The sequence below is a fragment of the Bos grunniens genome, chromosome 4 (genome assembly GCF_055505025.1).
Source record: "Bos grunniens cultivar Pamir isolate PY7600 chromosome 4, Bosgru_T2T1.0, whole genome shotgun sequence".
Classification (NCBI taxonomy): domain Eukaryota; kingdom Metazoa; phylum Chordata; class Mammalia; order Artiodactyla; family Bovidae; genus Bos; species Bos grunniens.
The window spans coordinates 62,935,880-62,950,418 of NC_141168.1; the positions used below are offsets into that span (position 1 = coordinate 62,935,880).

Below are 14,539 nucleotides of genomic sequence, written 5' to 3' on the forward strand. Positions count from 1 at the left end.
ACAGTCTTCTTCCTTCACCATTTTTCCATCAAGTAGAACTCAACATGCTTCTTTAACTGAGGTCACCCAGCACAATAACTGACACAAAGAAGAAATACAAAGCTTAGTCCGTAAGTCTCAATTTTCATTATTTATAACAAGCCTTCTGGGGTCCAGTTCCAGTCTGTGGATCCTTCCTTTCTTCACGCATTCTCCTTTAAACAAAGAAGGTCAAAACAGTCTGAACTCTATTTCACTGCTAGTATGACCATCAGTTGTCAATGAAATTAATCAGTCCTCCTCATCATCAGTAAGCTTCTAGCTCTGTAAAGATAGTTGATGCAAGCTGTAATCCATTTTCCAAACAGAGCATGCTGAGCCAAACCTAAAACTTCAGCAAAACTCTTCTATCCCAGCTCTTTGCAAAACTTCAGAGTTTCTCGCTGAGTGACCTCCTCAAAGAACTATCAGGGGAGTCCTTCAATCTGGCTGTCCTACACAGAAAAAGCTGAATGTGAAATTAGGGCCAAATGTTACTGAGGATTCTCCCAATGATAAAGAATAATGTTGAAAGAGCTCACATTCAGCTGTCTGTTCTTGTCAGAGTCAACTATTTTTAAAAAATTATCATTAGGCAACTGAAAAATGAATTTAAGCTGGAGGTGATAAAAGGTAAAATATCTGTGCATCATGAATAACCTAACAGGTATGAAATAAAATATTTTTAGAATTTTAAATTAAATTAAAAAAAATTTTTTCCTGCTATTTCTTACATTCATACATAATGATGAGGAGGAAGAGGAGAAAGGGGGGATGCTGGCCAACAGTTATTCAACATTAAGATTTTTACATACCTCATCTCACCTAATATCTCAGCTCCATGAGGGAGCAGAGGCTTAGGAAGGGGAAGCATTTGCCCAATTTTCCATTGTACCAGGGTCCTGATTTGAATCCTGAATGTTTGACTCTTAAAATCATGCTATTTGCCTCCCATAACATATATAAATGAGAATAAGCATAATATATTTCTCCTTTGGGAAGCATTTTACTTTTCATGCAGAAGCATTCAACAACAGTTTCTTTCTATAGTAGTAATTTTCTCAGCAAAGTTCAGAAAACATATAATAATCAGTCAAACTTCAGTTTTAGCACATGTCTGACTCAATTAGTATTTCATGAACAATATAATAGCCCTTATTATAATACAACTAATCTAAAAGAAAATTATTACTTGTAGATTTTCTATTTGATTATTGCCATTAATTTGTGCAATTTCAAAAGTGTAATGAAATAAAATGATTATAGTTGAATTCCAAAAGGACTTGTGAACATCTAAGATCTTTACCATTTTTTAGGGAATGGATATAAGGAATAAAACAAGGGAAGTTTTCCAGGTCATAAATACCTTGCAAACTGACCATGCAGAAAAATACTTCAACTCTTTCCTTCCTCCTTCAATATAGCTCACCAGATTTGAGAATTATTTGAAACTTATTTATATTTTTATACATTGTGTACATCCAGGAAAAAATGACAAACACTTATAAATTCAAATCTAATCCACAAAAAATGTTTTCCTATCTAGAATAGTAACTCCTCCTCAACCACCATATCCTGCCCCCATGAATATAGCTTACCAGATTTGAGAACTATTTGAAACTTCTTTAAATTTTTCTACATTCTGTACACCCAGGAAAAATGACAAATGCTTATAAATTCAAATCTGCCCCACAAAGAATGTTTTCCTATCTAGAATAGTAACTCCTCCTCAACCACCACATCCTGTCCCCACTCTCCTTTCCACCCAACCCTGAAGGTAGTAGTAGTATATGCCCATCTTAACTTCACTTAAGCATGAGGTTTTTCTTTTCAGATAATTATGTTTAATTATAAATCAATGTACCACTCTATCTACTTACTTGATAAAGAGTTCTATGAATCTTTGAAAGGAAAGATATTCTAAAATAATTTATGATTTAGTCATTCACTTAGACATGCCCCATCATGGCTATATAATCAATGACTAAGAATGCATCCAAAGTCAATGAAAAGAACCTTGAGATATGCATAAGAAATTATGTACAGCATTTATTTGCTGGTATATAATACAACAACCAGAACCATATCTATCTAAATGTTCTCATCTTAACAGGTGTCATTCTATTAAGATTTTACAAGGCATATATTCCAAAAGTATTTTGAAGCATAGTGCCTAGATGTAACATATACATTTATTTTTATATTTTGATTCACTTTTAACATTAAAGGAAATTTCAGTAAGGTGTAAATGTGATGGTTGACATCAAATTCACAGTGTTTATGTTTAACACAGAATCTTAGAATCTCTAGGAGTGACACCTAATGATTTTTCAAAGTTTCAGAACAAGTGGTTAAAGATTCAAATCTTTTTTCATTGTTCATTTTCTGCCATTTTTATTTTAGTTTAGAAAAATTGCTTATTATTGATGAACAACTACTTGCTTGAATGTATACAGAATATACATGCAGTAGGTATATTGTGTTGTATTTTTCCCAAGAAAAGACCAAGCATAGGGTAGAGCTAGATGAGACAGGGGTTTGCTTGACAGGGATATGACTGAGATGTTTAAGTAGACATTCTTAGTTAATATGCCTGTGAGACTGTGGTAAGAAGAGTCTCCAGTCTAAAGAGGAGCACTACCTATAGTCATTTCTTGGTACTGAGGGGTACCCAGAAGCCACCGCTGGCATCATTAATGAATCAATTCTACACTCTCTTTGCATTTGCCTTCAAATTCCATTGAAGAATACAAGGAGTCAGATCTGGTATAACAGAATCATGAAATTGAAAGAGATTTTACAGATATTAAGTCACTTGCTCAAAGTGACCTCACTGCTTCAAAACATAACTGGAACCAGAAGCCAGGTGATTCAATCCTGCCCAGCAGTTAGTTCACAGCACACTGACTGTGATGGCAGAGCTTCAAAAAGACTGGACCATATGCTCCCATCAAATCATTCCTTTTCTTAAGCACCATTATGACCGAAAGTTCCCAAACTCAACCTTGTAGAGAAACCCAGCAGTTTCTTCCCTGGGAAGGGCCCGTATTTGTACAACTCTTTGCTGCTGGAGTCTGGCAGAAGCCCAATATGCCATCATAGAGTCACTCCTCAAGACGCCTCTTTAGATTGACATTTTACTGACATTAATGTGTTGCTGCTGCTCTGCATCAAGCATGTTAATTACTTGGGACCCGGATTTTGAATTTGTGCTCTAAAGTGGTTTTAGCTGAAGAGTTGTTTGTTTCATTTTTAAATCAAATAAGAGAGAGAGAGAAATTATTAAATGGAAAGTCACAAATTAAAAAAATGGCAACCACATAAAAACCAATTTCATAATTATCCAAAATGGAAATAGAATGATACAGTTCTTTGTGTTATTTTATTGGAAATGTCTACAACTTTTGGATATTCCATCCCAAATTTAAAAGCCTCTAGGTCATTCTGTCCTAATCCTCTTTGCTGGGACCTAAGAAGCTTTGTAACGTACAAAATAATTACAATCTTTGAAATTACAAATCTCATTTTAAACTTATATTTTAACTTTTTCTAAAAATCCTATCATAGATTTTCTTCCAAAAGAATGCATGGTATCGATTAATGAGTACTTAAAGTCCTGAGTTGCTAAATTAAAATGTTTAAATTGCTAATGATAACATAAACTTCTTTTAAAGAACAGTGTCCATTTATCAAAATGACTTCAGATATAGTTTTTATTTTCTCTCATTTGAAAAATCCTTCTTATAAGTACTGCTGCTGCTGCTGCTGCTGCTAAGTCGCTTCAGTCGTGTCCGACTCTGTGCGACCCCATAGACGGCAGCCCAGTAGGCTCCTCTGTCCCTGGGATTCTCCAGGCAAGAACACTGGAGTGGGTTGCCATTTTCTTTTCCAATGCATGAAAGTGAAAAGTGAAAGTGAAGTCACTCAGTCCGACTCTGTGCGACCCCATGGACTGCAGCCTACCAGGCTCCTCCATCCATGGGATTTTCCAGGCAAGAGTACTGGAGTGGGGTGCCATTGCCTTCTCCTTATAAGTACTAATGAATGACATTTAAGTTACATTCTAACAATCTCTTTAAGATTTATTTCCCCCCAAGTATAACCATATCTTAAGAAATGACCGCTGTCCTATCCCATCATCTCAAAAAAGTTATGCCAGCATTTTTGCAGATTTATATTTAACCACTGTACTTCTAGTACTCTATCAATTTCAAAGCCAACTTAATACAAGCATTCAGGCACATACGTATATACTTGCCCACACACCAACACTGGACTTTTTCTTAACATCTGTCAACTGTTAATAGTTTTTACCAGCGTCTAGCTGTGTTTATTTGTACCTGGTTTCTAATAATTTTTCTTCTTCTAAGACATGCCATAGAACTGAGGTAACAAATACTATATTGAATTTTAAGAATTATTCTCACAGGGATAAAAAGCAAACAAACAAACTGCAAGGCAAGTAAAATTCTATTACCTCTAATGCAAATCAGCCTAATGTCATTCAGGTAGCTCTATTTTGCTCTGCTACTTCTCCTATTCCAACATCGCCACCTCCAAACTAAATTTAAGTTACAACAAATTCTAAATTAATTTGACCATTATTTTGAGTATTAGTGGACTTCCCAGGTAGCATTAGTGGTAAATAACCCGCCAGCCAGTGCAGGAGACGTGAGAGACTTGGGTTCCAACCCTGAGTCCAGAAGATTCCCTGGAGGAGGGCATAGCAACCCACCCCAGTATTCTTGACTGGAGAACGCAATGGACAGAGGAGCCTGGCAGGCTATAGTCCATAAGGTCACAAAGAGTAGTATATGACTGAAGCAATTTAGCATGCATGCATGACTTATTAATTTCGTAATAGTAATCACTTCATGGGAAATAGATGGGGAAACAGTGGAAACAGTGTCAGACTTTATTTTTTGGGGCTCCAAAATCACTGCAGATGGTGATTGCAGCCATGAAATTAAAAGACGCTTACTCCTTGGAAGGAAAGTTATGACCCACTTATATACCATATTAAAAAGCAGAGACATTACTTTGACAACAAAGGTCCCTCTAGTCAAGATTATGGTTTTTCCAAGTCATGTATGGCTGTGAGAGTTGGACTATGAAGAAAGATGAGCGCCAAAGAATTGATGCTTTTAAACTGTGGTGTTGGAGAAGACTCTTGAGAGTCCCTTAGACTGCAAGGAGATCCAACCAATGCATCCTAAAGGAGATCAGTCCTGAGTGTTCTTTTGAAGGACCGATGCTGAAGCTGAAACTCCAATACTTTGGCCACTTCATGCGAAGAGTTGACTCACTGGAAAAGACCCTGACACTGGGAGGGATTGGGGGCAGGAGGAGAAGGGGACGACAGAGGATGAGATGGCTGGATGGCATCACTGAGTCGATGGACGTGAGTGTGAGTGAACTCCGGGAGTTGGTGATGGACAGGGAGGCCTGGTGTGCTGCGGTTCATGGGGTCGCAAGGGTCAGACACGACTGAGCCACTGAACTGACTGAACTGAATAGTAATTACTGTGTTTCCCAAGCAGTTAATATTAACATTTTTTAACTAAGAACTTCTAATGCATTATTTTATTTTCACACCATCCCTCTGAGGTAGGTACTATTGTGCTTGTGTTTGTGCTCAGTTGCTCAGTTTGTGTCTGACTCTTTGTGACCCTTTGGACTATAGCCTGCCTGTCTCCTCCATCCATGGAACTTTTCAAGCAGGACTACTGGAGTGTGTTGCCATTCCCTCCTCCAGAGGATCTTCCTGACCCAGGGATTAAACCTGTGCCTCTCTGTCTCATGCATTGCAGGTGGACTTTACCCACTGAGCCATTAGGGAAGCCCATAGGTACTATTATCCACCACCATTTATATAGATGAGAAATCACTGACAGAGGAAGAAGAAGAACTAGAGTCCGTGTCTGATCCTTTAATCACTAGGCTGCCTCTAAGGAACATAGCTGAGAGTGCCAGAGAACAAGAGAATATGAGAAAGCATTTGCACTGGCTACTTGAGAAGTATTGGGGAGGGACTTCCCTGGAGGCCCAGTGGTTAAGATTTCATCTTCCAATGCAAGGTGTGTGAGTTTTATCTTCGTTTGGGGAGCTAAGATCCAACATGCCTTGTGGTCAAAAAACCAAAACATATAACAGAAGCAATATTGTAACAAATTCAATAAGGACCTTTAAAATGTTCCATATCAAAATAAAAAGAAGTAGTAGTAGTAGTATTGGGGTTAAACATGGGGCAAAGTAGGAAAAGTAGTTACATGCCTGTAATATGGGTTTGGAGGAAAGGCTGCAATTTCACTCTCACTTACCAAGTGTAACACTACTCGTATCTCTGGGTTTGAGCCTATATTCAAGCAACCACTCTGAAAGCCAAATTTGCTAGAAAAATGTCTCCTGCTATTGAAGAATTCCTTCTTTCCTTCCTTCATGCATGCGCATATACACCTCCATTTGTCACAGCTTGAGCTAGTTTCGTAGAGGGGAAATGATGAAACCCCAGGTAAGGATGAGACAGTGGTCATGCAATTGTCTTTCTCTCCCCCTATGTCCTGCTTTCCCATAAATGTACAGTGCTTTAAGCCGCAATTCAAAATTATTCTAGAGAATAAAACAATGTCTGCTGCCATCTACTTTAGATTTACCAAATGCCATCTTTAGTTCTAGAAATGTTTTCACATCTGCTGCTAATGTTCTAAGTTTATACATCTTCATGTATCCTTATGCTGTCAGTGTAGTAAGGAACACCATCACTTCAATTGCTGCTGATAGCAGTTTTAAAAGGAAGGAGGGGATATTTTAAGTGAAACTACTCCATCTGGTTGCCAGCAATTGTTTAAAATAGTGCTAAACATTAGAAATGTCTCATCATAAATTCCCCCACCTAGTCTTTTCAGGCTGTGGCTCTTTGGAACAAATGCTAAAGATTATTAAATGTAGGAGAAAGGAAGATTATTATTAGGAACAGAAAAGGTGAAGGACTTGCCAACAGGCAGCAAGGGAAAAGATACAAGTGTATCCTAATAAGTTGTAAGCTGCACTACCTATCAAATTACTATCAAGTTAAAAACTATGCACACAAGTACTCAGGCTCTAATTCCATTGGAAGCAGAGGCAAAATGTCCTCAGGATGAGGGGATCGTGACTTCTGGAATATTGAGGAAGAAAGTAAAGGCAAGAGCCTTATACACAAGAAAGGAGAAAAGATAAAAGGAAGGTAGAGGAAGTACAATAGCTATTTGAAATAAGTTGGACCCAAAATGTGAGCCCACTTGCCAGGATACAGAGAGCAAAAGCAGGGCCTTTAGACTTCCAACAGTTCCAGCCTAAAGCAATTGTTTCCACAGCAAAGGATTCATGGAGACAAAAGCATGCCCATCTCTGTAGACTGAAATTATGGATTTCCAAGTAAGAGTCACAACAGCTTTGAAAATGCCCTATAAAAATTAATTTGACTCCTCTCCATGAGATAAACCAAAGAATTCATGGGTCAATATGCTGAAAAATGGCACAACTGATGTCAAATAACCTTCATTTTTCAACAGCAGCCTTCTATAATTCTGCCATCTAGGTATTCCAGTTAACATTATATATGAAACTCAGAAATTATGCAGCCAAAGAATAGAATGCTAATTTCTGACAGCAAGTGGAAAGGAACAGATGAGAACAAAACACCACAAAAGTTTATAAATTGACCAAATAAGACCTCATATGTTACCATCTTCTATGAGAAGAGAGATTTATTGACTGACAATTTACATCTGGTTTGCTCCCGTATTCTGCAAATCACAAAAATGGGTTGCTGTGGCAACTGCCATGTGCTATTTAGCTTGTTGAGAAGGAAGAGAGAGAGAGAGAGAGAAAGAGAAAAAACCTCAAAGTACCTTCTAAAACACAAATACAACATGAATTTTTATTGTTCCTTGCACCCCAAGTGAGCAAATCTCCTGACAGAAGTTCTCTTCTTTCATAATTTAAAAAATGGGCTTGCTTTCTGTTGTTTGCAGTTTTATTATATATACTACCAATTTATGCAAATGGGAAAGAAAAAAAATCCACTGATATATAAAAGAGATGGATACAGATTGCCTGAGTCACAGGAATGTGATCAGGCCATTGTCTTTTATAGCATCCCCGCTTTTATCATTGACAGCTCTTTTAGCCAATTTGACTCTACTGATGTATCAAATCTATGCATGATACTCCAAGGAATACACGAGAGCTCAATACTTAAAGCATCAGCAAGGACAGGCTTATTTTTCTGGACTGAAAACAAACACAAGGTGCAAACAGATGATTAATTTTCTCAGAAGCATATTCTTAACCTCAGGAACACAGATTAGGCCCTGTTCACAGGATGCTGTGCAGGACCCCAGAACACATCACGTTACCCACATCTGTGCATGCTGGAGAAAGCATATTAACATCTCTACTATGAATAAAATGAGAACACTCATCCATTACTTACATACTTACTTTTCCACTTAGATCTAAAAGCATGGACACAAATCTGTAGATCCGTTAAGGTCTTGAAAATAAAAACTCGAGTTGTTGTCCTTATTCATTGGCAAGTCTGGTAACTTTTTAAACTCCTGATGTTGTTCAGACTGGGAAAGTCAACTTTTTTTTTTTTTTTAAATAATAAAGCTCAATTATCAGCCTCAGAACAATCCAAGTTTCTGGAAGTTCACTGATTTTCAGAATGCTCTTTTAGAAAAATGGCCCATTTAAAAAGCAAATAAACAAAACAAAACAGATATGTCCGCTATCACCACCATGGCAAAAGTTCCTGACTGTATAGACATGTCTTCTGTTGCTCCAGTTATTCATACAGAAGATTAAATGAAGTGAACTCACAATTTTTTTTCACTTTCCTTCAGCAACAATAAAGAACAATCAATTTAAAAATAATTGGAGAAATTTGTGTTTTGTTCATAAGAGAAAAGGAGAACATTTATTCAACAGTACCACATAGAATCATTTGCTTAATAGCATTTCTAATATGTTATGCATTTATTCAATCTACTTCTTACTATATTAGAATGCAAAAACAATTACTCTGGATGTAAATCCTAGAAAAACAATCAAATTTTCTATTAAATCAGAGAACAGACAGTTAAGCTGCAGTGTGAGTTGCAGAAGCTCATGAATAGACAATACTTAGAGTTTCTCTCACTAGAAAGTGAAAAAGAGTGGCAGAGACCCAGATTCTCTCCCATCTTTCCTTCCTTCTTTCTCTCTTTTGTCCTTCTCTCCTTCTCTTCCTTCCTTTCTTCTTGGACTTGGATTAAGGAGTCTTTATTTAAAGTCTAATAATTTAAATTATGTAGGCATATAAAACATATTATAACACCTTACATTATAATACCAACCCCAGAGCAGATAGAAACTTCCTTTCACATTCTATTGTAAACAGTTTATATTCAACTGAGCAGTCAGAGGGGAATATGGGCAGTTTCAACCTTCTAGGTCCTTTGTTACACACAAAGCAGTTTTTGGTTTGTTCTTTGTATACTTACATTACAGCCATTTCTGTTCATTAAAAACTCAGAATAAGCATGTTTAAGAAAAGGCAACTGAACATGAAGCAAAGAATAAAACGAATCTGTCCAAGTAAAACAAACATTGTGCATTTTACTTTATTTGAAAGAAATTTTTAAAATCCACATGCTTTTAATTGGGGCTCTACTGAAATAATCATCTCAAATATGAGATTCAATAAATGTGCTCATGCTCTGATTAAATGTCAAAGCCATAGATTTGTTATTTCAGATATAGTGAGCAATAATTTTATTGGATAATAATGAACTTTCAAAGATTTATTTGCAACACTCGCTGTCCATTTCAAAGCTCTGAGTTATAATATAGAGTTATATGTATATATATATATATAAATATATAATATTATAGAATCTAGTAATAGAGGGCTGCTGCTGCTGCTGCTGCTAAGTCGCTTCAGTCGTGTCCAACTCTGTGCGACCCCATAGACAGAAGCCCACCAGGCTCCCCCATCCCTGGATTCTCCAGGCAAGAACACTGGAGTGGGTTGCCATTTCCTTCTCCAATGCATGAAAGTGAAAAGTGAAAGTGAAGTCCCTCAGTCGTGTCCGACTCCTAGTGACCCCAAGGACTGTAGCCTACCAGGCTCCTCCATCCATGGGATTTACCAGGCAAGGGTACTGGACTGGGTTGCTACTGCTGACATTTAAGTAAAATTTACTCATTTTAACATGCACTGCATGGATTCTGTGTACTTCTGCTGAAAAATTGGTACCGACAATCATTGCCCAGTCTTGACTAACAGCAGATATTGTTATGGTTTGTATCAACATTTTTCTCTGGGTGTATATGAATCTTTACAACAAGGGTGTTTTTATGCCCCAAAGTATTTAGGGAAATACATTATTTTCTGTAAGTAATATTATTCCAGTTCAGATTCTTTATTAAAAATGCCAACTTATCAGATTGTTGATGTAATGACCACTTCCCATTTGATCATTATCAGTTGGCCATGAGTAAGGTGTGCCAGTCCTTTCAAACCAGTTTAGTATAAGACCATCTTAATGTGTATTATTATCCTTTTTATTGCCATTATAGCATTTTATATTTTTTAAAGTCTGTGACAACTCCAGATATTAAGAACATATTATGACCAAATTCACATAGCTTTCTACATTCTTCACATAGAAATGCCACAAAATTTCAGAAAATAATATATCTACCTTACACCCTCACTATACTATACTACTACATAGACATGACCTATAAAAACAAACTGGAAAAAAATATATCTTAAGTGAAAAGGTATGTTCATAAAACACTACCGTCATTAATTCTCTCCAGACAGATTTATTCAACATACTATTATGAGGGTGAAAACTGGATTAGAGGCACTGATTAGATTGAAGCAATCTGTATTTAACTATACTTTTACACCTGCTACTAATTATAAGTGACTTTTGCTACTGTTTCCTTGAAAGTGTTAGTTGTTCAGTCATGTCCAACTCTTTGTCATCCCATGGACTGTAGCTCACTAGGATCCTCTGTCCATGGAATTCTCCAGGCATGAATACTGGAGAAGGTAGCCATTCCCTTCTCCAGGATACCTCCCCTACTCGGGGATCGAACCCCAGTCTCCTGCATTGCAGGCAGATTCTTTACCATCTGAGCCACCAGAGAACAGTTTCCATAGTTACCCAAATTACAAACACATACATATTTAATTTTCAGTTTGCCAATTTTATGTTATCACTCAATACTCCATTCATAGAAGCTGTTGTCAGGAACCCAGCATTCATCAGCAAAACTAAGGTCACAAATGAGTATCTTATATAGTAAATATGTCTTATAATGCTATGTTGGGAATTTACAGTTTAAATCAACTGATATTCATTCATTCATTCATTCTTTTGGTAATTTATTAACTAGCTAGGCACTGTTCTAGCAAGACATTAGAGACATAGCCTTGAACAAAACAGGAACTGCTTTAATAAAGCTAACTTTCTAGTTGGAGGTGATGGGAAACAGGCAGTAAACAAAAAGTAAATAGTTTCTAGTACTCTTGAATGCTATATAAAGAAAACAAACAGGGAAAATAATTTGAGGCAGTACTTTGTTAAGGTGGTCTATAAACAAGGTATCACCAAATGGGACAATCAAAAGCCAAAGAACAAATGTCTAAAGTGCCTAAAATAATTTCAGTACAATATAAAATGTTCATTGCCAACTATGTAATGAGCCATTAACTTTTCCTTCATAAGTTTTAAAAAAGGACTATCATTTAATTTTATTGTACAAAAGGTGGCTCAGACAGTAAAGAATCTGCCTGCAATTCAGAGTACCTGGGTTCAATCCCTGGAGTGGGGAGATCCCCTGGAGAAGGGAATAACAACCCACTCCAGTATTCTTGCCTAGAGAATTCCATGGATGGAGCCTGGTGGGCTACAGTCCACAGGGTTGCAAAGAGTTGGACACAACCAAGTAACTAACACACACATATCATTTAATTTTATTGTACAAAAAGGAATATTCAGCTTTGTGTATGCTGAGGAAGTGAGTAAGACATTGGTATACTAGAAAGTATTTCAGTAACAACTAACAAAGGGGCCAATCAAGTACGTGTGTATCTACAACACAAAGCTTTATACAGCACAGCCTAACAGAAAGATGACTGATGATGAAGTCAGGGATCCGAGATCAAGCTCAGGAGCCGTAACTTAACCAGCCCTTTCGCTTAGACCAACTCACTAAGTCTCTCTGAACCTCATTTCATTACCTCTTCAGCAGGTGTAACAACACATGCTGATGGGATTATTCTGGTGTGTGTGTATATATATATATATATATATATATATATGAAACTGAATTTAGCATGTTATGACTCCTACTACTTCATTGTTTTTGTTATTTGTTCCTACTGTTATATGATAGAAAACAAAATCTTCATGGAGATGACCAAGACCTTTAGGAAATTTTATGATCTTTAACTCCATATTTTTCATCATCCTGACACCGTTTAATTATTCTTCTCATACACTGAGGACAACTTTTATTCACTGAAACAAAACTATACCTTCCAAGAAAACCTATACAACACCAGGAGTAATGGAAAAGGTATATCTTACTAAATAGCATTATATATTACAATTTTAAGAGTTCACACACAAAGAAATAAGCCTATTTGAAATTTAAATCTTAAATTCCAATTGCATACTGGCTTAATGCAAACTTTATTACATGGCTATACTTATGAAAACATCTAAAATATAAGCATGATATGAAAAATGTAAGTATACAAATAATACAAAAAACATTAAGCTTCAAAAAAAGTTTCTCCTTAACATCAAATTAATATTGAATAATTCTTGACTTAACAATGTGAAATATTCCTGCAATACAAAGTAATGGTAAATTAACTTTACTTCACAAAATAATTGTTGGGGATACAAAGTGTTAGTTGCTCAGTTGTGTCTGACTCTTTGTCACCCCATGGACCATAGCCCATCAGGCTCCTCTGTCCATGGAATTCTCAGGCAAGAATACTGGAGTGGGTTGCCATTTCCTTCTCTAAGGGATCCTCCCAACCCAGGTCTCCCACATTGCAGGCAGGCTTTTTACTATCTGAGTTTGAGCACAAGGGAATAGTAAATTTTAGTCAATGTCCCAGATCAAATTTAAAAGATTTTGAATCATCTAAATGTGTGAAGGGAAATCATTCTCCTAACTCAAATCTGGTATCAAAAATATATAAAAACATTAAATTCTACCCTGTGAAGCTATTGTAAATAATATAAAACTATTTGCTTTTCTAAGCCTAAAATGATAGTTTGAAATGTATTCCTGTATTTTCTGTAGAGAGTTTATTACTAAAAAATTCTCCCAAACATGAGATTTGTTACCTAGTTTTTCACCTAATCCACATATGAGATGAATACCAGGCTTTTAAGTGTAAAGTGGATAAAAATTTACAACCTTGTTTTGAAAGAACCCTTTCTCTCAATTAAGATTTAGAATCACTTCCATGACAAGATCTCCAGCCAAAGTGGAACCTCAAAAAAAATATGCTAAGTTGGCATAATGCCCAAACTCTTCTCGAGGTAATTGTTGTAAAAAGAAGTCATGTTAGCAAGAGCCTGTGCTGCCTGTTAACATAAAGTTAAAATTTGCAAGCATTACAAGTTGTACTACTTTCCCTTTCAAAGAAATGGCCATTTGCTCTTTTTTACTTCCTCCGTTAACTTTGACCCTTTCTACTCCCCACTTAAAGGCAACACAAATTCTTTTTTTATGTCACTGTTTTTGGGCATCTCATATCCTCCAAATGTTCACTACCCAAAAGTAGTCTAGTCTTTATATGGTACAGTTGTTGAATATTACTAGAAACATATTCAAATAGCAAACAGTGAAATCACTCAGTTGTGTCCAACTCTGCAACCCATGGGCTCTAGCCTACCAGGCTCCTCCATCCATGGAATTTTCCAGTCAAGAGTACTGGAGTGGATTGCCATTTCCTTCTCCAGGTGATCTTCCCAACCCAGGGATCCAACCCAGGTCTCCCACATTGCAGGCAGATGCTTTAAAATCTGAGCTATTCAAGTAGAATTCATCATAAATGATGATGAATTACATGAGCAGGTAAAATATGAATCAAATTGTGTCCCCTTTGTCAATAATAATTTTAAATGAATTCAAGGAGGTTTTAGGCAACCAAATTTTGCAAGATTGTTTACTGAAGGTAGTCCCACAAAATTAATTCCAAACAAAGAGCGATTGGGAGGCTCTGGAAAGATCAGTGGCTATAAGTGACAGGAAGAAAATTCAAAGCTTTAAGGTGCATACGGCACTTTTTATTTCCACACATGAGGTAGATAATAAAGCCTCATTGACTTTGGGTGCGTTGAGAACTAGCCTTGTCTGCCCCTTCAGATTTTCTCAAGGTACCACCAGATCATCTCACAGTGATCATCTGTCAACACAAGTGTTAGAGAAGGAGCCCATGACATGTCAGTAACAA

General features: G+C 36.6%; 2 protein-coding genes across 15 annotated transcripts in view; one reads left to right on the top strand and one right to left on the bottom strand.

Annotated features, from left to right (window-relative positions):
• Nucleotides 1-14,539, bottom strand: part of IMMP2L (inner mitochondrial membrane peptidase subunit 2) — a 958,924-nt gene that overhangs the window by 473,121 nt on the left and 471,264 nt on the right. Inside the window, exon 5 of one of the 14 annotated variants that reach the window (XM_086396596.1) lies at nt 32-194. The exons of the other annotated variants lie outside the window; for them this stretch is intronic. Coding sequence (XP_086252722.1) covers nt 128-194 — 67 coding nt within the window. The 3' untranslated portion in view covers nt 32-127. Of the gene's footprint in view, nt 1-31; nt 195-14,539 lie in introns of those variants that run through there. 14 annotated transcript variants of the gene reach the window in all.
• Nucleotides 1-14,539, top strand: part of LRRN3 (leucine rich repeat neuronal 3) — a 41,699-nt gene that overhangs the window by 8,131 nt on the left and 19,029 nt on the right. The gene's annotated exons all lie outside the window — the stretch shown is intronic.